Source organism: Pinus tabuliformis, chromosome 9 (assembly GCF_031772625.1).
Source record: "Pinus tabuliformis cultivar Carrire ecotype Pingquan chromosome 9, CPIR1, whole genome shotgun sequence".
Lineage (NCBI taxonomy): Eukaryota > Viridiplantae > Streptophyta > Pinopsida > Pinales > Pinaceae > Pinus > Pinus tabuliformis.
The window spans coordinates 1,505,056,092-1,505,082,187 of NC_142307.1; the positions used below are offsets into that span (position 1 = coordinate 1,505,056,092).

The window sequence follows — 26,096 nt, forward strand, 5'->3', positions numbered from 1 at the left end:
TAAAGTGCTTGGGATTCACTCCTGAGAATAGTACCCAGAATCAGACTAATTCGTTCCTGGGTATGGTGCCCTTGTTTCTTATATATGCGCTTGCGGCTTTTGCTTATGTGTTGCTTGGTTCCGGATCCACCATTGTTGTGCTGTCTAGGTTTGATCTCGTGGAGGTGCTTCGGTGAACGGCTGGCTTGTTGTCCACAAACACTTAAGCAAAGATAGTTGATCCTGTTTCAGGAGCTCCTTTGCCCCCAAACCAGAAAGGAGAACTATGGCTTACTGATTCGTTCCTGGGTATGGTGCCCATGTTTCATATATATGGGCTTACGACTTTTGCTTGTGCGTTGCTTGGTTCCGGATCCACCATTGTTGTGCTGTCTAAGTTTGATCTCATGGAGATGCTTCGGTTGATTCAGAAGTACAAAATCACCTATTTGCCTCTTGTGCCTCCCATCCTGTTGGCTATGAACAAAGTCGATATTGCAAAGAAATATGATTTGAGTTCTTTGCACACTGTTATATGTGGTGGAGCTCCCTTGAGCAAAGAGTCTAGAGAGGAGTTTATTTCTTGGTTCCCTGGAGTCACAATAAGACAAGTAAAGTTGTTTTCTTCTTTTCTGCCATGCTGGTATACTTACTATAAAAATACAAATACTAGAACACTAACTTGCTTTCTTTTACATGTACTCTGCAACTGCACCCTTTCTTCATGTTAAAGGGTTTCAGCTGTTTGTATTTTCCTGTATTCAAATCACTGCTTCTCATGTTGTTACTATAAGAATCCACAAGCATGTTCTTATGTTTATGCACAGGGGCTGGGATGTGCAACAAGAGCACACATTATCACTGTTAGACTATCTTAACCAACGAATTTATTCTTAATTTTTATAGGTATCAGTCTAAGAAATTGTTTTTTTTTTCTGTGTGCAATGGAAGATGTAATATCAAAGATTTTTCCTTGTATTTGATTTGAAGACTTCAATTCTTTTGGAACAAGGATGTATGTACACAAAATATTCAAACACCGAATGAACTGAAAATAATACATGGAGGCATTTCATAAGAGCATTTGGAATGCGCTATAGTTTAATGTATAACTGCGTTAAGATATATTTTTCTATGAACTAAAACTACTTTGGAATTTCAAATTTTACCTGCCTCGATATCATACATGAATGGCATTCGTTGAAATTATATTGAAAATCCATAGTATTATGTTTATTAGGTTTTATAAATTTATTTATGTAGAAACTCACCCATCTCATTTGAGTCGTTGCACATTGATCTTTAATTTCTAGATTGAGAATGAAAAGATCAACTTGGAGGGCATCCATCCTCTGGGCCAACTAGGCTATCGTGACTCTGCAACTACATCCTTTCTTCATGTTAAAGGGTTTCAGCTGTTTGTATTTTCCTGTATTCAAATCACTGCTTCTAATGTTGTTACTATAAGAATCCATAGGCATGTTCTTATGTTTATGCACAGGGGCCAGGATGTGCAACAAGAGCACACATTATCACTGTTACACTATCTTAACCAATGAATTTATTCTTAATTTTTATAGGTATCAGTCTAAGAAATTGTAATTTTTTTTGCGTGCAATGGGGGTTGTAATACCAAAGATTTTTCCTTGTGTTTGATTTGAAGACTTCAATTCTTTTGGAACAAGGATGTATGTACACAAAATATTCAAACACCGAATGAATTGAAAATAATACATGGAGGCATTTCATAACAGCATTTGGAATGTGCTATAGCTTAATGTATAACTGCGTTAAGATATGTTTTTCAATGAACTAAAACTACTTTGGAATTCTAAATTTTACCTACCCTGATATCATACACAGATGAATGGTATTCGTTGAAATTATATTGAAAATCCATAGTATGATGTTTAATGGGTTTTATAAATTTATTTATGTAGAAAATCACCCATCTCATTTGAAATCGTTGCACATTGGTCTTTAATTTCTAGATTGAGAATGAAAAGATAAACTTAGAGGGCATCCATCCTCTGGGCCAACTAGGCTATAGTGACTCTGCAACTGCATCCTTTCTTCATGTTAAAGGGTTTCAGTTGTTTGTATTTTCCTGTATTCAAATCACTCTTTCTGATGTTGTTACTATAAGAATCCACAGACATGTTCTTATGTTTATGCACAGGGGCCAGGATGTGCAACAAGAGCACACATTATCACTGTTAGACTATCTTAACCAACGAATTTATTCTTAATTTTTATAGGTATTAGTCTAAGAAATTGTAATTTTTTTTGCATGCAATGGGGGATGTAATATCAAAGATTTTTCCTTGTATTTGATTTGAAGACTTCAATTCTTTTGGAACAAGGATGTATGTACACAAAATATTCAAACACCGAATGAACTGAAAATAATACATGGAGGCATTTCATAAGAGCATTTGGAATGTGCTATAGCTTAATGTATAACTGCGTTAAGATATGTTTTTCTATGAACTAAAACTACTTTGGAATTTCAAATTTTACCTGCCATGATATCATAAACAGATGAATGGAATTCGTTGAAATTATATAGAAAATCCATAGTATGATGTTTAATGGGTTTTATAAATTTATTTATGTGGAAACTATAAAATATCTTCAAATCTTAAAATTACAGATCTTAGCCAGTTCAAACTATTGGACGAGTGGCAAAAATCTATGGTTTGTCCTGGGAAGAGTCCTTCGTAATGCGATCCTGCCATTACAAACACGAGGTAAGATCTAGTCACCGCAGGCTTAGGGATCGTTTCACTGCCTTTGTTGAACAGGGAACGATAATTTTGTATTGGGAGAAACATATAAAGAGCACTGCTCATTGAAGTTTTTTTTCACAATATTAAGGAAGAGCCCCGGTGATAGTTCAAATAAGTGCTCGAATAAGCGCAGAAACTGGCATCCATTCGACTCATGAAGAATCTAGGCCTTATTTTTACAACATTTCTTGCGACAGAGTTACACTTACTATTTCTCACGAATCTGCCCTATTTTGAATGCATGCTTAGGACAACGGGGTATAAGAGTCTAAGTGAAGCTTTAGAAGCCAAATTTTGAATTGTAATTGTTAGTCATGAGCCCTGTGATGATATGGATTTCTATTTCACTTAGTATTTGAATTCTAAATACGGACAACTAGTTAAGGGTTTCTTTGGAGTTTGGAACTGTGATATGGATTTCTATTTCGCTTAGTAGTTGAATTCTAAATATGGTCAAATAGTTAAGGGTCTATGTGGAGTTTGGAACTGTGAAGGATTGAAAGAATACTTTATAAAACATTTTGAAACATATTGAATTTTAAATATTGTCAAATAGTTTTGAATGCATGCTTAGGACAACGGGGTATAAGAGTCTAAGTCAAGCTTTAGAAGCCAAATTTTGACCCGTAATTGTTAGTCATGACCCCTGTGATGATATGGATTTCTATTTCACTTAGTATTTGAATTCTAAATACAGTTAACTAGTTAAGGGTTTCTTTGGAGTTTGGAACTGTGATATGTGGATTTATATTTCGCTTAGTAGTTGAATTTTAAATATGGTCAAATAATTAAGGGTTTATGTGGAGTTTGGAACTGCGAAGGATTGAAAGAATACTTTATAAAACATTTTAAAACATATTGAATTTTAAATATGGTCAAATAGTTAAGGGTTTATGTGGAGTTTGGGACTGTGAAGGATTGAAATAATACTTTATAAAACATTTTGAAACATATTGGATTCGTTGTTATTCGTATATAAGTTGTTTCCACTATCCATAGTTTTTAAAAATCCTTGTACTAATATTTTAGTTGAATTTGATGTGTTTTATATATATGGGCTTGCAGCTTTTGCTTGTGTGTTGCTTGGTTCCGGATCCACCATTGTTGTGATGTCTAAGTTTGATCTCGTGGAGATGCTTCGGTTGATTCACAAATATAGAATCACCTATTTGCCTCTTGTGCCTCCCATCCTGTTGGCTATGAACAAAGTCGATATTGCAAAGAAATATGATTTGAGTTCCTGCACACTATTATATGTGGTGGAGCTCCTCTGAGCAAAGAGTCTAGAGAGGAGTTTATTTCTTGGTTCCCTGGAGTCACAATAAGACAAGTAAAGTTGTTTTCTTCTTTTCTGCCATGCTCGTCTACTTACTATAGAAATACAAATACTAGAACACTAACTTTGCTTTCTTTTACATAATTTCAAGATATGGACACTCACTAGATAATCACTCTCTCCAACCACTCAGGAGGGTATAAAAAGTTACTATCCCTCTTTATTAGGTAGGTTAAGTGTGCCTCATTCATTTTTAGCCTAGTGCAGTGGTCTTCCTGTAAGGGAAAATGAGGGCTAACACGTGCCTTCTATCTTTACCTTTAAACACAGGATTGACCTTTCAGTACCCATACAACAGAGCTTTTACCAGCCAGATTTGGAATCTATTTTTTAAATGTATTTTTCCCTAGCTATGGATCAGAGAAAAGTATTTTGGAATTGAACTAATAAGCAATAACCTTTCCCTCTAGCTAGCTATAACAAAGTCAAGATTAAAATTCACGGAATTTTTTCAAGTTTTTAGAAACAAGAATCTGCATTCAAGAATCACTCACCTCAAGGAAAAGTAGAGTTCATTAGACTATATTCCAGCTTCGATGTTAGGCAGATTTCCTTGCTCTTAACAAACCAGGTTGTGTAGTCTCGCTAAATCTGTGCACAATAGTGGTGTTTGTCTTTGGGACCAAATTGCTATAGCTTGGGTGACTAGGCATCTGGGATTAAAAAATAGCTAGTCACAAACTTGAAGCCTACTGAGCAGATGACTGTATGGGTAGGATAAGCCTTTTCTTGGCCTGCACAGAGGTTTGACTGATAACTTTTTCCCACCCATATGATACTCTAGAGCCCAGGGGCACATGTACCAAACATAGAAAGCATTTAGAGGTAATTTGAAGTATATCCGAGATGGTGGATCGCAGATATTAGCAACATCACACCTATGGGGTCTTCTTAGCCAGCGTGTATATGCCTAGCCATGCTTACACACAAGCATCTAACAAGTACAGGGGCTTGCACTGAGCATTGAATATCTTTGACTAATCATCAACAACTAAGACAGTTTCTGCCATTTTTTTGCTTGCTACAAAGTTATTAGAGCCATGACCTTACGACTATCTCGGTTAGCTTACACCTAGGCTATGCTTTTTCTCAAGTAAGGTTGCATGATATTGTGCAGTGCTATGGGCTAACAGAAACAATGGGAATGGGGGCATCCACACACAGTCAAGAAGAAAGTAGACACTATGGAACGACTGGCTTGTTGTCTCCAAATACTGAAGCAAAGATAGTTGATCCTATTTCAGGAGCTCCTCTACCCCCAAACCAGAAAGGAGAACTGTGGCTTCGTGGTCCATATGTCATGAAAGGTATGTTCTCTTTCTATAACTTTCTTTTGTTCATAATAAAGATATTGAACAAGACACAACCTAAAATACAATGCATAGTTCAAAACCTGCTCTAGAGGAAGTATTTCATCGAAGTTTTATACCAACAAACAAAATTTAAAGATGGTGGAATAGAGTTATGCAAGTGGAAAGAATTCCAATCCAATTCTCTAGAGGTTCTCAATTAGTTGTGGTGAAGCAAGCCCTTGAACTTGACTTCTTCGTTTAACCCTTAGAAAATTACATCTGTTGGAAAAGGAAACTTCTGGCAGATGAGGATCGCGAAAATGTATCGTTGCCTTAAATAAACAGATCTTTTAAGTTCAGATTTAAAGATTTAAAAAATCATTTTTACTTTATTGCAGGTTATTTCAGCAATCCGGAAGCGACTAGTTCAACTCTGTATTCGGATGGTTGGCTATGAATAGGTGACCTCTGTTACTTCTCTAATGTTAAGAATTGTACTTATCAATGGTCCAATGCATTCATAGGCTTAGGGATCGTTTCAGTGCCTTTGTTGAACAGGGAATGATAATTTTGTATTGGGAGAAACATATAAAGAGCACTGCTCATTGAAGTTTTTTTCAAGCTTTTGTCTAGATAATTGAATGTATTAGAACTAACTTGAGAAGATGGAGGAACCAAAATACCTTTCTGTAGATTATTGCTTTTTACTATAAAGGAAATTTGAGTTTCATCAACATTGAGTTCATTAGAGCTGTTCTGATACTCAGCAACGGATGTGTGGCAGATTATATTCCTTTCTCATGATTGGTTTGGTTTATTATTTGACATTTCCTCCATGTTATATTTGTCCTTTCCCATTGAAGTATTTAACAAATCCCCATATCTATATTCTTCTTTAGTTCTTGTTGAATATGGTCATCGTGAGTTTCTTCTATCTTTATTTTTGCATTTACCCTTTTTGTATAGGGAGTGTGCCTATAAATATTGGTACACATTTAAGAATATTTCTATAATTGTGGTTGGTTACAACATTTAGAAAAAGTGAATAGATATGTTGATATTTAAGTTATTGACATAATACACACTATATCGATAATGGATTTCTGCACTTTATGCCTTACTGCTTTATTAAGTTTTTAAATTTAAATTTATTAAGTTTTCAGGGTGTTACAGGATCTTCTGGCTGACAAGAGAAATGATGGTGTAAGAAGCATGCTGTACGACGCGAGCGAGAGAGGTCGCGATCCTGTCTTTGGCTGCGCAGGAGTAATCAATGATTTCCAGAATAAAGTTTCAGAGCTGCAATCACAATTGGCTTCCTAGCAAGCAGAGGGAGCAAGGATTTCTCAGGAAAATGCAGATCTCTTAAACATCATCTCTGGATACCATGAAGTCTGGGAGCGCAATTATTACATCCCGTCACTTGAAGAGAGTGAATACTGCTCGCTCGTTTTAGACGACATAGATCCACTGCAGTTATGGGAGCCACTGTAGACATAAATAAAAATGTTTCGCTATTGCTTAGTTTGAGAATAACACTATGTCAATAAGGCAAAACTAGTGATATTTCCTTGTCTACCCTCTTCCGTTGAGACTAATCTCCTCACTGATGGAAAAATATGATTATGCTTCGAACTCTGAACTTTGTTGTTGTCTTTATTTGGGTCGCTGCCAGCTAAAGCTCCAGATTGTGAACATTGTGATTCGATCTGAGTTTCTGTCGCAGAACTTATTTAGCCAGAATTTCTTCCATAGTTTTAAATATATGAAAATGCTAGTTTTACTTATTTGTTGCTTCGATTGTGTAAATGAAGGTAGGATTGAACACATTATCTAGCAGTACATTGTGTTGCATTAACAAGATGTCCAGCTAATTGAAGCATGGCTTACCTTCCAAGCGAAGTGTCGTCGATCATGTCTGGATACTCTCGATGATCCCACATCCCACCATCGGAATCATCGAGAGTATGAATCGTGGTCCTCCTATGGCTTTGAACGACATCAAGAAACAGTAGAACAGCTACGTTTCCGTTTTCAACATATGTTTCTCTGTATAATATCTACTTTAATCCAGGCTAATATCGAATCCTCATAAAAACACAACTTTGATATCTTAATATTCATTCATATATAGAGAGAATAACATAGATGATGTTACGTTTTCCTTGAGATGCGTGTTTTATCAAATAGCTGGCTTACCATCGAGTGTTGGGGTAAAACTCACCAAAAGTAAAAGGAAAGTTTAAAAGGTAAAAACAGGGAGAAAAATAAAAAATGAAAATGCAGCTTTTAGAGACACATAAAATTGTTTCTGGCTTCTTGCTGCAAGCTCGTTACATCACTTCTAAAAAAGAATTTGATAAACTTAAGAAACAAAAAACAAATAAAGAATTTACTGAACTTAAAAAATAAAAAAATAATAATTACAATTAAACAGAAATAAAGAACGCAAGCAGAGGGAGCCAGGATTTCTCAGCAAAATGCAAATCTCTTAAACATCATCTCTGGATACCATGAAGTCTGGGAGCGCAATTATTACATCCCGTCACTTGAAGAGAGTGAATACTGCTTGCTCGTTTTAGACGACATAGATCCACTGCAGTTACGGGAGGCACTGTAGACCTAAATAAAAATGAATCGCTATTGCTTAGTTGGAGAATAACGCTATGTCAATAAGGAATTAAAGTCCTTAGTACATATTTATTATACCCTATAGGAGAGAGAAATTACACATTATGTGGTAGTTTATCATTTATTTACATGTAAAACTAAGAATAATTAGCCTCTTACTATGAGTTAACTATCAATTGCACCAGATATTGCAAAGGAAACGGAGTAAGGTCTGAATTCAAGAAGAATAACTTGAATTTGAACACCTACTAATTATACACCTTAAATGCCCACCATGTAGCAAAAATGAAACCTTTGAGCACTTGTTCTATTTTTCAAAATATGCTCATCCTAAGGTTTTCCTCTCCTTTCTCTTATCTAATATTCCCCCAAAGAATTACCTATTGGGAGATTCTATCCCCTGAGTGATAGATTTTCACACAACATAGTACTACATTATAATTGGTATCTTGTATCTCTAGAACACAACAAAGATGCAAAGATATAGGAAAATGTATCTTGACCTCAAAAATCAATTTATTCTTCATATGGAATATTTCAATCAATTACAAAGTGAAACATCAATCAATTGTAAAGCATCTCCAATACATGTCTCGAAATAGTCTCCATGTCCTTCTTATTTATACCACCATGCTCAGAGGAATACATCAAATCAGAAGGAGAATGTTAGTTTAAACAACAATGGATATGTAGAATGATGACTTTGGAAGAAGGGTAGAGTATTAAAGATTTACCATCCACATTAAGAATCATAAATACTATAGAAAAATACCACAAAAGAGGATAGCAGATAATGCATCAAGGGTGTGTATCAGTTATAATTCAAGAATAGGTTTTAAAAAAAGGCAGATGATGACAAAGCAAGGTCAGACCAAGGGAAATATTGCATACATCATTCTTTTTGAGACCAAAGTTGTTGTCCACATAGAAAATGTTACTAATCCGATTCCAACCACCTTGCTCAAGTCATCAGCCAAAGAGAATCAGCCAAAGATCTCTTGATATATTTCTCAAATCAAACTGGCTATTTGGAGCCAAGTGAGCCTGTACATTTAAAAGAAATTAATATTTTAGAACAAATCAGAGAGTAAATCTTAATTAAAAACAAAAAATCATACTTGAATCATGAATTTTTACTGTGTTCTTATATTGCATGGTCCTATTCTATATTTGTTTGTTGAAATTAGTGTTCATAGAAAGTAATTTCCTTGCCCTATTCTCTAGCTTGATCATTATTTTTTCCTCTTTCAATAGAAACCATTATGCTATTAATTTTCAATGCCCAATTTAATTTTACTTCTTAAAAAGTAATTTATGCCCAATGTATTTCTCAAAAGTAGCCTCCAACATCAAAATAACATACTAAATCTTCAACAAGAATTTATTCCTATCTTAATCAACTAAGATATTATCATTTCCAAGCACTCCAAAAACTTCCCAGCATCATTAATATTACTTATACTATTTCCGGCATTGCTAATGTTCTGATAACCTTGACATATCATAATTGAGAATTTTTCTTTACGACTCTCTATTCAGGTATCTCAGTGATTAATTCTTTCTTCAAGTTCGTGTTCAAGAGGAGCTTGGATTTCATAGACATATGGAATAAATTTGAGTACTAAAAATTTCATGTTTGTAGGTCAAGGCTTTAGAAACCATTTGTCTCATATAGACCTCTTGGTTTCTGCACTAAATTAAATTAGTAACAGGGTTCTTTCAGTCCATATATTCTTTTACTGTAAGAATATTATCTCCGATGTAACCTTGTGTGTCAACTATCCTATCATATTGGATCAAATTATTTATTTTTATTCAGAACCAAATACCTCATCCTAGGCATTTGTCAAAATGTATTATTTAATTTGAATATGGATCTACGACGGATGAATAGATAGGACACTTCTAAAATAAATCAAACTCTTTTTAGTTGAAGCACTTGACAAGTCTATGCAAATTTATTTTATTTTTCTTGACCATGTTATAGTTTAGTTGAACTTAGTATTGCCTATCTAGTTGACCTTTAAATTGGCATATGTGTGCCTCATGCCAATCAAGGTGTGGAAAATCAATAATATGTATTGTGTATTCTCTTGCTAGATAATAAGAAAAGAGAAGATTAATAATGGAATCTAATTGAGAAATATGTAGATATTTGTATCCTTTAGAAACTCATTTGTGACATATCAGATTTACTCTAAAAACTTAAATATACTAGAGCTATGCAAGATCAAGTAGTTGCAAAATATACCTTGGATTGATTTATTGTTGTAGTAAATAATGCCTTAAAAGTTGTTCCATTACATAAATCTTTGATGAGGGTTTCAAGGAAAGCATAGTTGTCTTGATTACCAATTATAACTGCTTTCTTTATATATGCTAAGGTTGCTATCAAGGCCAAAGTTGGTGGCTATGGATTTTGAGTGGTTAAGCAAATTCATTCCAACGTAGTTGGTCATAGTGTTTGAAGGGTTGAATAGATTCATTCCAGAATCCAAGGTTTACCTTTGAAAGGGACATTTCTAAAGTTTCCACTATGTTGGCACTGTAGGGAAGGAGTAATAGAACATAACTCAATGAACTCAGACAAAAAAATATAGGGAAGCAACTTTGTGAATGTACTTCTAAAGCATTATCTATTATGATCTCGAAGGCATGTCAGCAAAATTAATTTTGGTATCATAGTTTTGAATTCAATATGTTGTCTATTCGATGACATCCAACAGTGCCATGACGTCATCCAACAGCTCTCTCAAATCCATTTCTAGAACATTGATAATCTTCAAGATCCTGAATTATTTCTTGTTTATTATTCATAAAAAGGGGACCATATTGAATGACTAGTTCATTCAGTGGCTTCCCCGCAATTAGGAAGAATCTACAAGGGAATATTTGACTTATTCCAAACACTCAATCCATTGCCATAGCTTTATTGAATAGTTTGGTGAGCGCCAATAGCTGATGAACTAAGATCTCCAAAAATTGCCTCACCTTCTCAAACATAGACAAATGCATTCAAACACTCTCGAACAAGTTGATGAAGAGCAACTCCTGGCTTCATTGTGAAATCCAAGAACATTGCTGCAGTTTGGGTGTATGCAAGGGACTTAATGCCCAAAGCTTCTCCAATTATAACAACTGCTCTAACACCATATTTCTCAACCTTTGGTATGTCTTTACCTTCCAATTCTTTATATGTAAGTTCAATCATATACAAAAAACCAAGGTCTTGTAAGTCGGTAATAGAAATACAGAATCTTAAATAAATTATCTTATTAGAAACAAACATACATACATTTTGTCTTTTGATGAAATATTTACCAAAAGTTGGGAGAAAATATGGACCCCTTTTCTTGCTGGAATTTCACAGTGGACTATACCTCTTCCAGTTTTCATGCACTAAAAACCATAATAAACTTTTACTTAGAACGTTATCACAAATTCCAATGATCTAGTTCTAATACTCAACGCTTAGATCAATAATTGTTGACCTTAAAAGAAAGTTCATCAAAACCACAAGAGAATGAAAATTATCCAACTTGCAGATCACTAGCTTTGACGGTACCCTTATCTCCTGCAAAATCTTGATGTGTAAAAGCTCCATGCAGACAAGCCATGTCCTGTAAGTTATTTAACGAAATTGGCTCTAAAATAAACAACTAACCGGCTCAAGGTCCCACATAAACCACTTTTAGTCAACTGTGATGCTATAAATTCCCTTCCCATTAAGAAATTTAAGCAGAGCATGATAGTAAGCATGATTAATGAAATAATCCAGTGACCAACAAAATGTATTTGTGCTTACCCCATCTTCTCAACGCAGAAGGCAACCATTTCCTCTTCTAAAATATATAGAAGAAAATATAGCCACGTCTGGTAAATAAATAGATGAATCCATGAAAGGCCCAAGTATTGGAAGATGAAGCTTCTCTAGGATGGGTTTTCCTTGAGCATGTATGGGATAGTCTCAAAACCTTAATAACAAAAGGAAGGAAAATACAATTAGTTTTTCGTAAAAGAAAAAGAAAAGTACCTAGGCTTCCATAACAGATACCACACACACAATGGAAAAATCAAAGTGTTATTGAGTTTTTAAAAAGGAAAAAGATTGTACCTCTGTGAGGATGGTTCGGAAAGCTAGCAAGAGGAGAAATTGCAAGCCAAATTAAATTTAGCATTAAACAAACAGTTCCCTTGACAAACCACATTAACAAAATGACAAACATTCAACTCAAAATTGAAAACTTATGTTCCAGTCTGATCAATATTGATCGTGTTTATCATAACCCAATTGTAGCCCAAGCAAGCTCAAACGATTTCCTTACATGAGAAGGGAAAGAGTTCGAATCTCATGCTCTGCTTGCCAAGTGAATTAGGTTCAATTTAATTGTAAATTTGTCCAAAAGAAGGAAAGGATCCAAATTCTTCAATTTACCCCCACATGCATATCAATATCCAAAATTTTGATGAAATCGAAGCACTAGACATCTGAAAAGAAAAAGAAAAAACCAAAAGATTGTAAGGAGTAATAGCACCACATAACTCCTGAGAGAAAATACAAATGAACCAACACATGGTATATTCTTTCCCCTTCACATTTGTATAGAGTGAAAATTCTAGGACCCTACCTTGCCCTATTTTGTATAACCTCTTAGGTCAAAAAACTATTTGTTAGGGTCAAACACATAAAAATCTTGGATTTCGTTGAAGATTTAACTTTCCAAATCTTCCCCACCACCAAGTTACTACTATTGCTTCATCATCAAAGATATCCTTGTACCGCAAGCTAGCTATCAACAGTGATATGGTAGGATTGTTGGAGCATACTAAGGTATCACCCTCCACCTTCAATTTGATAGAACTTTCATCCAACCTTTGAGTGTAATCCTTATGGGTCTGCATCTAAACCTTCCAATCCTAAAGACTAAGAATCCACCAATTGTTCTTGCCATTGGGCAAATATCAGTAAAAGTTGGATTTGCAACATTCAGCTAGTACTAGTATTCCTTGTTCATTCAATTTATTTAACATGTGCTACAAGAGATGATGTTTCCCCACACATCCCATCCAAGGATCTATCCCTAATATTACCATCTCTTCATCCCACATTCTCCATGCAAGCATTTTCCCAAGAGGGAAGGATAGGACTAGGGCTTTCCAGATAATCGAAGCAATATATTTAATAAGTGTTTGGGATCCAAATTCAATCAAAAGTCAGTGGGTCAAGATATTTTTGCAATATAACATTATGCCAAAGATCTTAGTAGTTAATGATTTGCCAAACTGATGTATATTTTTAAACCCCACCCACCAACAACGTTGATCTTGGTTATTTCTCCCAATTGACGAGCAATTCCATATTTTTCTCTCCTTCATTTCCATGAAAATAATAATAAAAAATCTTCTCTTCCAACATTCCAACAAGGATATAGGACATAGAGAAAAAATAAACACGAAATGCCTCTAGAGAATATTTTAGAAAAGTGAGCCTACCGCCTACAGACAACTACCTATTTCATGCTTCAGTAATCTTTGTCAATGTTTTGATAGGGCCGGATTGAGTATCCATACCCATAAGCATTTTCCATTAACATAGATCACAATTGTTTCAAACGTTTACTGAAATGAGAATATTTTGGAAACTATTTTGTCTTTCCCATGGTGAGTTCTATTAGAAATAATTGATGATTTACATTCACTAATTTCCATATGTATTCACTGATTTCCACACTTGTAGTTGTATAGGACAACTCACAAGCTGAGTTGTAGTAATTCCTCTTGTACCTCATTCGAATAGGTTAATATAAGGGGTAAGAGTTGATTATTGTTTTTTTAAGATTTCAAGTAAAAGTTTCCAAGTGTTACTTAGTTTTAGTCCATCATGCCGGTTAAAGTTGTTTTTCCTTTTTTCTATTTCAATGGCTTCTTTAATTTTCCTTTTAAGATAGTGTTCTTGTTTTCTAACAAGTTTGGCTTCTTCCATGCAGATGTAATGAGAGGAACAGTGAACATGTTCTGCTAGGGCTGATTTAGAAATTGTTTCTCTTCTTAAGTTAGCACTGTGTTCTTTAATTCTAGCATTAAGAGGCCTACCTGTTTCACCTATGTATTCCTTACCGCATGAGCAAAGAATGACATAAACACCTTTCTGAAGGTTACGGTTTAGGGTTTAATTATTATGTTTACTAATTTATTTATATATAAAATTAATTATTTTGAATAATGATTTACATAATTTATTAATTTGTTAAAATTAATTATTTAATTATTTATTTGTTTTATTTATTTATTATTATCAATTATTATTTATTTATTTATTTTATTTACTTTATTTTATTTTAATTTTTTAATTTTTAATTTTTAATTTTATTCTATATTTTTTTATTAAACGAGTTGATTAAATACTATATATTTTATTATTTTATTTTATTATTATTTTTTATTTTTCAATGATTTATTAATTTGATTAATTAACTAATTAATTGATGAGATATAAATTAATTACTTAATTTTAATATTTATTGATTTAATTATTATTATATTTATTATTTTTGCGTAAAAATTATCAATCACTTAACTACTTTATTTGATTTAATTAATAAAGACTTGAGCTCAAACATTGACATCCAAAGACAATTATGCACTATGACATTTACCAGCTTTGGGTAGTTATCTCTCATTGAGCTTTCACACTCAACTCCATTGAAATCCATACATTAGAGATTGGCCACACAAATTTTCACATTGCTTAGCCCTGTATAGTTTTGAAATGTCAAATATTCGAAAAGAGGGAATTTTTTTACAAGGTGTTAATGTATATCATCATTTGTATAGATGAATGGAAAAGATAGGTGTATGCCTTAGAGATAGGTTCCACCCTTTTAGTTATAATGAGGGGCTACCCGTATCACCTTCCGTACATATTTGATCCTTTAAACATCGGTAAAAGGGAGAGGTCAACATGGGAAATAACCCATGCTGGTTATTGGAACACACCTACCTATATTGGCGCATCAAGAATAATTCTTACAATCATAACCACATAAATAAATGAATACATATTATTCTATTTGGTTAGAAATAAAAGAAAAAAGAGAAACCAAAAAAGAGGAAGACCAACGAAGAATCGAGGAAGAGGAAAATGGTGAAGCTACCAATTGAATAGGGATGGAGCAGCTCTGTGACTCATCGCACTTTCGTAAGATCCCTTCAGTGTTCAGGTTCAATGCCTATCATGTCAAACCGGGAATAATGATTTATCATTGTCAGTATGGCTCACGCGGGTTCTTGTGTGATGCATATCTCTCGCTAAACATTCTCTCCAACTGGGGATGGTCTCTATAACCATTTCAATTCGATGGCAAAGGATGCTTTAATCGTTAATCATTTTCTCCAACTGAGGAATTTTTCTATAACCATTTCAATCCAATAACAGAGGAGTATTTAATTTTCTAAAATTCGATCCTACACAACAAACCAGTACACCGTGGAAGCTAAGGGAGTTGTTTTAAGAAAGAAATGCCTTACGACTTAACTAGTCATAATTAAAGCTAGCAATAAATGGAGTTAGCCATGCATAAGTGATAATTCATGTACATAGAACTAAACTGGTGTGCAACTCATGCATTAATGACTTGATTTGCTAAAAATGGACCTATTATAGATAGAACACCCATTAAAAATAGACATGTTTTAAAATGATATTTTATAAATTGATTACCCAATATAAATTGACTACTTGTTAAAAATATAAATGCTCTAAATAAGACTCCTAAATAGTAGGGAAATGTGAATGTAGGAGAATACCTATATTAATATTTATAAGAAAGATCCCTTAAACCAAAATATATGGATAAATGTTTTAGAAATTAGTATTGCAAAATTATTTTTAAGAATATGTTATTTTCTAGATATAAATTTTCCCTTTTATAAAGAAATATATTTGGGAAAATAAAGAACGTGTTATTATCTAGTTGACAAATTATATTTTCAAAATAATAAACTAGTATAATTCATTATAGCCATGGATTTAGAAAGATCCAAGAAGGACCAACTCTCTTGACATGTTAACTTTAGAATGAAAACAAAAATGAAACAAGGTATGCATCTTCGGAGATTTTTATATATATATATATATATATATATATATATATATATATATATAACTATCACAACTGCAACTTATACGTATACTATCATTACTATTAACATCCACTTCGGGTGTCCCTTTTGATACTTATAATGCCCTAATCTACTATTCAGCTATTTTCTTCAAGTATATGCCCTTTTATCCTTATGATGTCTATATGAGGTAATATATATTTCAAAATTCAATTTCTATGTTTTCTTGTAGTAAAAATAACATTATGTGATCTTTTACTCTCTAATTTCTCTGATTGGTTCCCATAGATCTTTGGATCTCCACTCCAATTCATCTAGTACACATTCAACATTCCAACACTTGGGTAGTTCATCATTACAATACTCGAGTAGCTCAATGATCTGGTACCTACGTTCTTATTTGTCCAGCCTCTTCAACAATTTGGCAGTCAGGGTTTCATAAATTTATGTGCACCCATCCAGTACTCGGCCAATAGTCATGTTCTCAATGACCGTGATCTCCACATGTGTGCACCCATCTGGCACTTGACCAGTGGACCAATCTCTTGGCTATTGCGCTCATCATATTGTTCTATTCTGGTACAAGTTGTTCCACTGTTCGATTTTGGTACCATCTCTTCTACCGTTTAACTCTGGTAACCATGTTATATTGTTTTGTTCTAGTACCAGCGTTCCTTAATTCGATTCCAATACTAGCTATTCCTTTGTTCTATTTTAGTACCAATGTTCTACAATCTGATTCTGGTACCAGACTTCATACCTCATCAAATAATCTATGATGGAAGCAAGAAAGTTGTTGAAGGCATCTCCCTTACTTATTCAGTTGAGATTGACTTCCTCCTCATACACTTCGTGTCATGAGGACGAAGTTACAAATGTAGATTCAATTTAACTATACAGATTTGATGATTATCTCTTGTAAATTTGATTGTAACAACCGTATTCTTTATAAAAAAAGGGTCGTCGTATGATTATGTTAATATTTTAATCTCTTATTCTTTAAATATTTTAGTGTTCAGAGAGAGATTAGGTTAGAGAATCAAAGAATTAGAAACATAGCACTAATACTCTGCGATTTGTAATGTTAATGAACTATTAAGTTGTAATCCTTCTTTTTGATTAATAATATGAGTAGCAGTTGTTAAGATCAGTGCGTTAACTTACTTATTAGCTCTGTAAGTTTTCAAGCCTACCATGGTAGCTCAAAAAGGGCCCACTGAAGCCATAAAGGCAAGTTTTTTTTTTTTTTTTAAGTTATTAAATAGTTTAGTGTTTCTAGTTTTTCTTTATGAGTGATAGTTTCTTAGTTTAAATTGTATTTGAGTTTCAAACTTAATGATTGATTCTTTGAAGAACAAGAAGGATAATACTTGAGATCTCACCACTCGCCTACATGCACCAATAGTGAAGATTATTATCAACTATTTCCTGTACTAGTTTTGATTTCCTTGTTTAATAATCGAATGCATTGAATTGATTTGTTTCAAATTAATACTTACAGGAAACAAAGTTAAGTCCATCTTGTTAGTTCATGAGCCTATAAATGGAGGAACTCATTACCTGATTTAAAATATTCAATTTACAGTGTTTGAGAATTGTGTGGCTTTTCATTAATTGTGCGATGGAATGAATTAAAGTTTGTAGAATGAAGTGTTCATTTGAAGTACTCACCTTCTATAGTATACGCAACAGAAAGCACAACTTATCTATTGTCGGCACATATAGTGCATCATCTCTACTAATTACAATTCCCTTGTTGATAATTAAGTATTGAGTAAAGAACTTATAAATACATACACACACACACACACACACACACATATATATATATAATTGCCCCATTATTTTTGGCTACGTTGTCGGGGCACTGTAAACGATGATAGATTTGTGGATGGATTGTGAGTAATATTGAGGATGACCTAAGGGTGGAGATACTATCGTAAGACAAGAGGTAAGAACCTACGCATCCACTTTGGTCAGGTCGCTCCAAAGTTAATTTGTCCTCTCTTTTGGTATGTAGTTAGAGTTTGATGATTTTGTTTTTATGAAAAGAATTAGAGATAGGAATGGTAGAATCATTTCATCTAAAACCACAGAAAATATATACGATTCTAAAATTGTAACCCTGACTAATTTTGTTAATCATTATGCAAGGAAAACACTAAAGGAGGAAAGTTTGGTGATAGTAGGAGAGGAGACATCAACAGAAATCAAGAAGTGGTAGAGGAAGTTCAGACTGCAGTGGGGACAATACCTTAGAACATTACAGATAATCCAGTGACTAAACCATCATCTTCTGCAAGTGATATATCTCCAACTGCCACAAATATTAAAGTGTGGGAAGGAATAATGGAAAGAGAAGGAGGAAGATTCGACAACTCGAAAAACATTGAACTAGAAACATTTGGATTTCCAATCCTTAACATTACTAGGAATGTCAATATGAGGAACATTCCCTTGTTAGCATTACCTCATTTCGATGGTATGACATCCAAAGATCTGGATTCATTTTTATTTGAATTTTATATATTGTGTAGAATTTATAATTATACATATAATTCTAAAAAACTGAAACTTTTCCTAGCCACCATAAAAAAAACTACATTAAGATGGTCCATGAGTCTAGGGGAACATAATATTACATCTTGGGATGATATGCAATCAACCTTTCTGCAAAAATACGAGGACTATTATAGACCTAGGGATGTCTGGAATGATATCTTTAGAGTGCAGTAAGATGAAGATGAAAGCCTAGAAGACTATTTAGAAAGGTTCTTTACCAACTGCCAAAAATACAAACAAGTTTTTCTTTACCTAGCCATAGTTAAGACCATTTTTCTAAAAGGAGTACTCGATGACTGCATAGAAGTACTTGACCTTATGATTTCAGGTGATGTTTATCAAAAATTATTTTTCGAGATTGTTGAATATTGTAAAAAGTACTCCCACAGTCAAGCCAAAGTTGGAAAACGTCCTAGAGAACTTAGAAATAGAGTTGTCCAACCAACCACAAGTGGGGTAACTAGAATAAAATTGGGGAATCTATTGGATAAGTTTAAAAGTGATATCCTTCGTACCATTAGTAACCATCTAGATTCCCTTAATGGAAAAAGGAAGAAAGAAAATAAAAATGTTGCTTTAGCTACCTTTTTTCCTCATTGTAGCAAGAAACATCCTGAAAAATAATGTCCCCTTAATACCCTAGAGATTTGTAGAATTTGCGCCGATAAGAACTAAAGCAAATAATTTCCTTCATTAGGAGGACTGCAAGCTATATACAAAGGGGGGATAGAACCATGATATTCATCCTATCCCTTTAGGAGACCATAGAGGCAACAAAACCCCTGCATGTCACAAGATCCTTACATGCAGTTCACTCAACAACAATGGGCCCCTTATATGCCTAACTCTCAATGGGGACCCCAATCATTACAAGGAAATTCTTTGCAACAAGGCTAGAGGGGAACTATGTATGGACACATAGCTCCACAACTTTACCAACCACCATCTTATCCAAACTACACACAATATCCTTCAAATATTTCCCAGTTATTTCCAGGGTTTATCCCACCGCTCTTACCTTTGTTCTAAGAACAACAACTACCCATGAATCTAAATTCGCAATAGTTGCCTATCAACATAGACCCACAACAATTTTCTCTACCCATGAATATGAGTCAACAACAGGTAGCACTATATCCAAATCCTCCTCGACCTACCCAATTCCATTCACAACCTATTCCAAACCCTAATAATAATCTAGATCAACCTGTGCAAAATGTGGAGCTACAGACCTTCCCTAATTATACCATCACTTCAGCTCCAATCAATGAGATGAGGTTAATATTGGGGAAGATATTAAATAATATAGGACTTGCTGTCATTATTCAAGAAGAACAACCAACAAATTCACCTCTTGAAAATGAAGAGGAATATTTTTCTCTTGGTGAGGAAGAAAACCCTACTAAAGTAGTAATAAATTTTACTACACAACCTAAACCATCTCAATAAATTACTCAGCCAACTTACCCAGAAAGGTTGCTTGTTAAAAATCCTGAGGTCCCATCAGAATATGACTTAGAGGTCGAACTACTAAATGTCTGTGTGAGGATACCCTTGTTACATGACATCAAATATATTCCCATTTATGTCGAGATTGTAACGGACCTTGGCATTGAAAAGGAAGGAAGAAAGAGGAAGGAACCCCCTGTTATCAATCTAGTTGGCCAATTATCGAAAACCATGTTAGGGATGCCTTGTAAATACACTGATCCTGGGAACCTCATAGTGACCATACATATCAATTGTACATATTTAAAAAACACCCTTGTTGATATAGGTGCAGCAATAAATGTCATGACTATGGATATCACACAAACATTGTAGCTAGACGGCTTGAGGCCCACTCAAACCTTGTTGGAATTAGCAGAAAAATCTATTCTTAAACCTACATGAATGCTAGATGACGTAATAATTGTACTAGATTCTTGGGAATATCCTATAGATTTGTTTGTGATCCATCAAAAATCCTCCCAACCTGTACATCCAGTAGTACTGGGTCGACCTTGGCTTGCTACGGTTGATGCCTTCATTAGATGCAGGTCTCGAGAGATGATAATTTCTAATGGGTGTCAAAGTCAAAAGATTGTTTTATTTCCTCCTACCCAAACTACTACAGAAGTTACTTTGTGGTTAGAAAGCCCATATGGAGAGGAGGAATGTGCTAAAACATTGTTAACAATTGAAAAGTCTAAAGGTCTTCAAGAATAGACTGAATATGAAGTTTTGAACTTCTTCTTAGCCACAATGAGATGTTTCGATTTCCTGCAATCCTTCCAAGAATATGAGCATATTTCCAGTTTTTGAATTTTAGGAAACATGTCATTCTTCTACCTCTACTTGCTTGCAATAACAACAACATATGAAATAAAGGAGTCATCTATCCATGATGTTTAAATTTATCCTCAGAATTCTCTATACATTAATTCTAGTCTAGGGTTAGAACAATAAGAACAACAGGTCAAAATGATTAGGAGGAAATCTAGTGATTATTCATGGGACTACTCTGACATGAAATGAATTCACTGAGATACCTACATGGACCATATCTATACAAACAATGAAATTAGACCAGTAAGGCACCATCAGAGGAGAATGAACCCAACCGTAAAAGATGTTGTAAAAGAAGAGATTCAAAAACTCTTAAATGCTAACTTCATTTACGCTATTTCTCATAGCAAATGGGTGTCACCACTAGTCATCGTACCCAAGAAAAATGGTAAATGGAGGATTTATGTGGATTTTAGGGAACTGAATAAGGCCACCTTTAGAGAGTATTTCCCATTGCCTTTCATTGATAAGGTATTGGATACCTTGACTGGCAAGAAATATTTTTCCTTCCTGGATGGATTTAGTTCCTATAACCAAATCTAAATTGCACCTAAAGATCAAGAAAAGACCACCTTTACTTTTCCATGGGGTACTTATGCCTATAGTGTTCTTCCTTTTGAGTTATGTAATGCCCCTATCACGTTTCAAATGGTTGTCCTTGTTATTTTCTCAGATATAACCCAAGAATGTGTCGAAGTCTATATACATGACTTCACAGTATATGATAAACATTTTCAACAAGATTTGGACAACGTGGAGAGAGTCTTAATCAGATGTCAAGAGACTAACCTTTCCTTTAGCAATGAAAAATATAGAATGATGATCACTGAGGGTATTGTGCTAGGTCATCATTTTTATAAAACTGGGATAAGAGTGGATCCTGCTAAAATTGAAATAATTGCTCAAATCAAAACTCCTAGCACTCAAAGAGAAGTTAGAATGTTTCTAGGGCATGTCGGATACTATAGAATATTTATTCAAAAATTTACCTCAATAGTCACTCCTATCTTTAAACTTATAACTAAAGATGCAAATGTTTAGTGCAATTCTCAATGTCAAATTTCCTTTAAAACTCATAAACAAAAACTGTGAACTACTCTGGTTCTAAGAGGACCAAATTGGAGCCTCCCTTTTCACATTTGTATTGATGCCTTAGACATAAATTTTGGGGCTATTCTGGGCCAAAGGGAAAATCAAATCCCCTATTCCGTTTACTTTGTCAACAGAAATATCTCCCCTACCGAGCATAACTATACAGTCACAGAAAAGGAATTATTATCAGTAGTTCATGCCATCAATATGTTTAGACATTATATAATCGAGTATGAAGTGTTTCTACATAACGATGATTCAACTATTAGATTTTTAATTAATAAATCTATCCCTGATGCCCAAGATACAAGATGGTTGCTACTACTGCAGGAATTTAATATTACTATTGTTAATAGGCCAGGACGAGATAATCTTGTTGCTGACTTATCATCTAGACTTCTTCATATATGTGATAGTGTACCAGTTGCTAATGATTTTCCTGATAAAATTTTATTTTCTATTTCCTCTTATACTCCTTAGTATCCATATGTATGCAACTACTTGATTACAGGAAAAATTCCATAGAATTTATCCTCAAGAGAAAGACAAAGAATCATTCAACTAAGTGCTAATTATATGTGGCAAGATGATTGTTTGTACCTTATTGGTCTATATATTGTAATTATAATATGTGTATGAGATGATGAAATGGAGGACATCCTAAAAGATTTCCATAATGAGCCATGTGGTGGAAATTTCACTGACAAAAAGATCACATAGAAAGTATTATAGTCTGGATATTATTGGCCCACTATTTTTAAAGATGCAAAGAAGTATGTGGCTAGCTATGATGATTGCCAAAGGATGGGAAAACCAACCCCATCAAATGCAATGCCTCTTCAAGCACATGTAGTTATTCAACTCTTTGAAAAATGTGCATTAGATTTTGTTGGTGAAAATTCTCCTATTTCTAAAAAGAAAAAGTTTAGTTTGGTATGTACGGATTATGTAACCAAGTGGGTAGAATCGAAAGAATTATCTTATGCTAATGAGAAATCAGTTGTTGATTTCTTATTTGAGGGAATATCTACTCAATTTGGTGTACCGAGAGAAATAGTAACTAATCAGGGCACCCAATTTACCTCTAAATTGGTCAAAACCATTACTGAGGAATACCAAATCAAACACCGAAAATCCAACCCTTATCATCCACAGGAAATTGGCTAGGTGGAGTCCATTAATAAATTTATTGAAGCCATTCTCACGAATATATTACAACTGCATCACAAAGATTGATCCGATAGGTTACCTGAAGCTTTGTCGGCCTATAGGACAACCCGGAGACACAAAACGAGACACTCACCTTACGAGTTGGTTTATGGAAAACATGTACTCCCTTCTATAGAGTTACAAATTAAAACCTTCAGAATAGCCATGCAGCTAGGAATGGATCTGGGTGAGGCACACAAACAAAGATTGATGGAGTTGAATGAATTAGATGAAATGAGACAAGACACACTTCAAAGAACAATGCTTGTTCAAGATGACGGAACCAAATGGCATGATAAGTTCCTTAAAGATAATTTTTTTCAACCTGGTGACTAGGATTTGTAATATGGCAGGAGGTTTAAAAACTTCAAGGGAAAACTGTCAAGCAGATGGATCGAAGAGAAGACCTCTTTTGTCATTGATGGACATGTATTTAAATTTAATCAGAAACCACTATCAAAAGAGAATTTTTCCAGTCATGTTATTCTTGCACTAGTGTGTATTGTTCATTTTCTCGTTTGTTCCAATAAATGAATTCATATAGAACATCAACAATTATCATTATCTAATCTAGTTGGACCTTTAAAATATGTTAAGTTTCAAGAGGAATCCTGCAAAATCTCAATTTGGAGATTTTACTAAGACAGATGTGTTCATCCTGTACTAAAAAAGACATTTGTGTTCAGACGATACTGAAGAAGACATTTTTGTTCATCCAGTACTGATGAAGCTCTTTGTGCTCATCCAGTACTAAAGAAGCTCTCTGTGTTCATACACCAGTGAAGAAGTTCTCTGTGTTCATCCGGTATTAAAGGAAATGTTTTACGTATAATCTGGTAATGGAGGCATGAGATCAGTATTTTAACATTTTTCTATTAAGGATTCATATTAATTGTGTGATGACATATTATTATACTCATTTTTATTACGTTTAATTGCTAGCCCTATCCTAATCCTAAACCACTTAACTTCATTATAAAGGAAAACCCTTTCCTGTGATTGAGTGGGATGGCTATGGGTATGATTAACTAAATATTGATCCTAATCTAAGCAAGTATACTGTATGATTATCTGTTATTCCACCTCCATGGGTCATTTAAGTGATGATGATCCAACTATTTCATAGTTGTAAAGATGAATTCTTGCAATAAGGACTAAGGGTACTCTAATTTGAACTGTGTCATGCCTATGTACCTGACCAGTGACATCCTACGTATAATTTCTAACACTAATTCTCGTAAATAGGATGTCAGACATGGAAATAAGTTCTGAACGATCTCTGCTTTCAATGTGTCATTTTCATACACACCACTCACTTATCAATTAGGTAAACATTGTAGTCGTTATCATTTCCATTTGAATTATAAATTCCCCTCTCGATGGCTTTTCCATCTAGATGAGAATTATTTCCTTTCTTGATTTGCCTTCAGTATGCTGTGTGACCAATTTTTTAGTACCCTTATATCCCCATTTTTAAAATTGTGTGTCAACCATTTCCAGTAATGTGTGTTCCAATTACATCTGGTACTCCGTAAAATTACTTTTGGAACCCTCTATTAAGAATTTCCACTACTCGTTTACCATTTCCTGTACAAAACCCCTCTCAAGTTCGAGACTCATTATCATATCTAGCATGGGGGTGGATAGGCATGAAATAGAATTTCGTTCTTACAGAGATGCCGAGGAGTATCAGTTTTGTAATGAGAATTTCAAGGGGGCCAAGTGGACTTCATTCCTTAGAAAATTTAAAGTGTATCATGAAGGTGTCTCTCTCACTTTTAGTCAGAATTTTGATGGTGAGAACGTTCAATTTGGAGGTCTACAGTTTAAAGTTACTGAGGCCACCATTTAAATTTATCGAGACCACCATAACAGAGGCCATGGGTTTACTAGCCATAAGAGAGAAGTATTTTAAAGTTGCAGCCATCAACAAGGAGCCTTGTCACAAATTCTTGACTCCATAACAGTAGAACCTAGACTAGACTAAAGTAATTAAGATAAGTTGGGTTAAAGAGGAGTACAAATTAATTTTCAATGGTCTACAGAGGTTTGTGACTACTGAGGGAAATTAGTTTGTTACCTTCCATTATCATTTGGGACTTTTGTTGCATTTCAAGGGAGGTCCTGAAATGAATTTTCCATACTTTCTATGGATAATCCTAAATAAGATGGCAAGAGGAACTAAGTCATCTTCTAAAAATATTGAAACCAATATTTTAAACGATGGGTTAATCAAACTGTTAGTTGTCCATGAAATCAGGAAATAGGGAAGTGACTGGAAGACATTTCTAACACAACATTTTCTCATTCCGAAGGTTCCCAACACATGGAGGAAGGCATACTAAAAGAGAGCACTAAGGACCTTAACAAAAGATAAGAAAGTAGTAAGAAGCATAAGAAAACATTATAGCCCAAGGAGGCGATTGATTGCCCCACTCCATCGAGCTCTATAAACAAGTTAGATAAGTTTGAAGTTGAAGGCAAGAAAGAAATTCCTGCATCAACAATCAAGTCTTCAAAGAGTAAGAGGGCTTCTATCTATTCATCCACTCTGAACAAAATTTCAACCAGTGAGAAGAAGAAGAAAAAGTTAGCTAGCAGTGAAAAAGAAGAATTCACAGGTACTATTTCAGAGGCAGTTGTCGAATTACCCCAAGAAGAAGCTCCTGCACCAAATGCTAAGAAAGAAAAGAAGCCTAAAATTAGTGAAGGAAGTGACAAGGCTCAAATTTCTAAAAGGAAGAATATACATGCACA

The 26,096-nt window shown here is 34.2% G+C and overlaps 1 protein-coding gene and 1 pseudogene across 1 annotated transcript; one reads left to right on the top strand and one right to left on the bottom strand.

The window, feature by feature from the left end:
- Positions 1 to 290: 290 nt before the first annotated feature.
- LOC149154312 (beta-phenylalanine coenzyme A ligase-like) lies at positions 291 to 6,719 on the top strand. Its single transcript, XM_089444110.1, has 4 exons — positions 291 to 590; positions 5,222 to 5,411; positions 5,795 to 5,831; positions 6,560 to 6,719. The coding sequence occupies exons 1-4, from the start codon at positions 291 to 293 to the stop codon at positions 6,717 to 6,719; spliced, it is 687 nt and encodes a 228-aa protein (XP_089300236.1).
- Positions 6,720 to 10,763: 4,044 nt separating this feature from the next.
- LOC149154313 (pirin-like protein) overlaps positions 10,764 to 26,096 on the bottom strand; it is a 49,364-nt pseudogene continuing 34,031 nt past the window's right edge.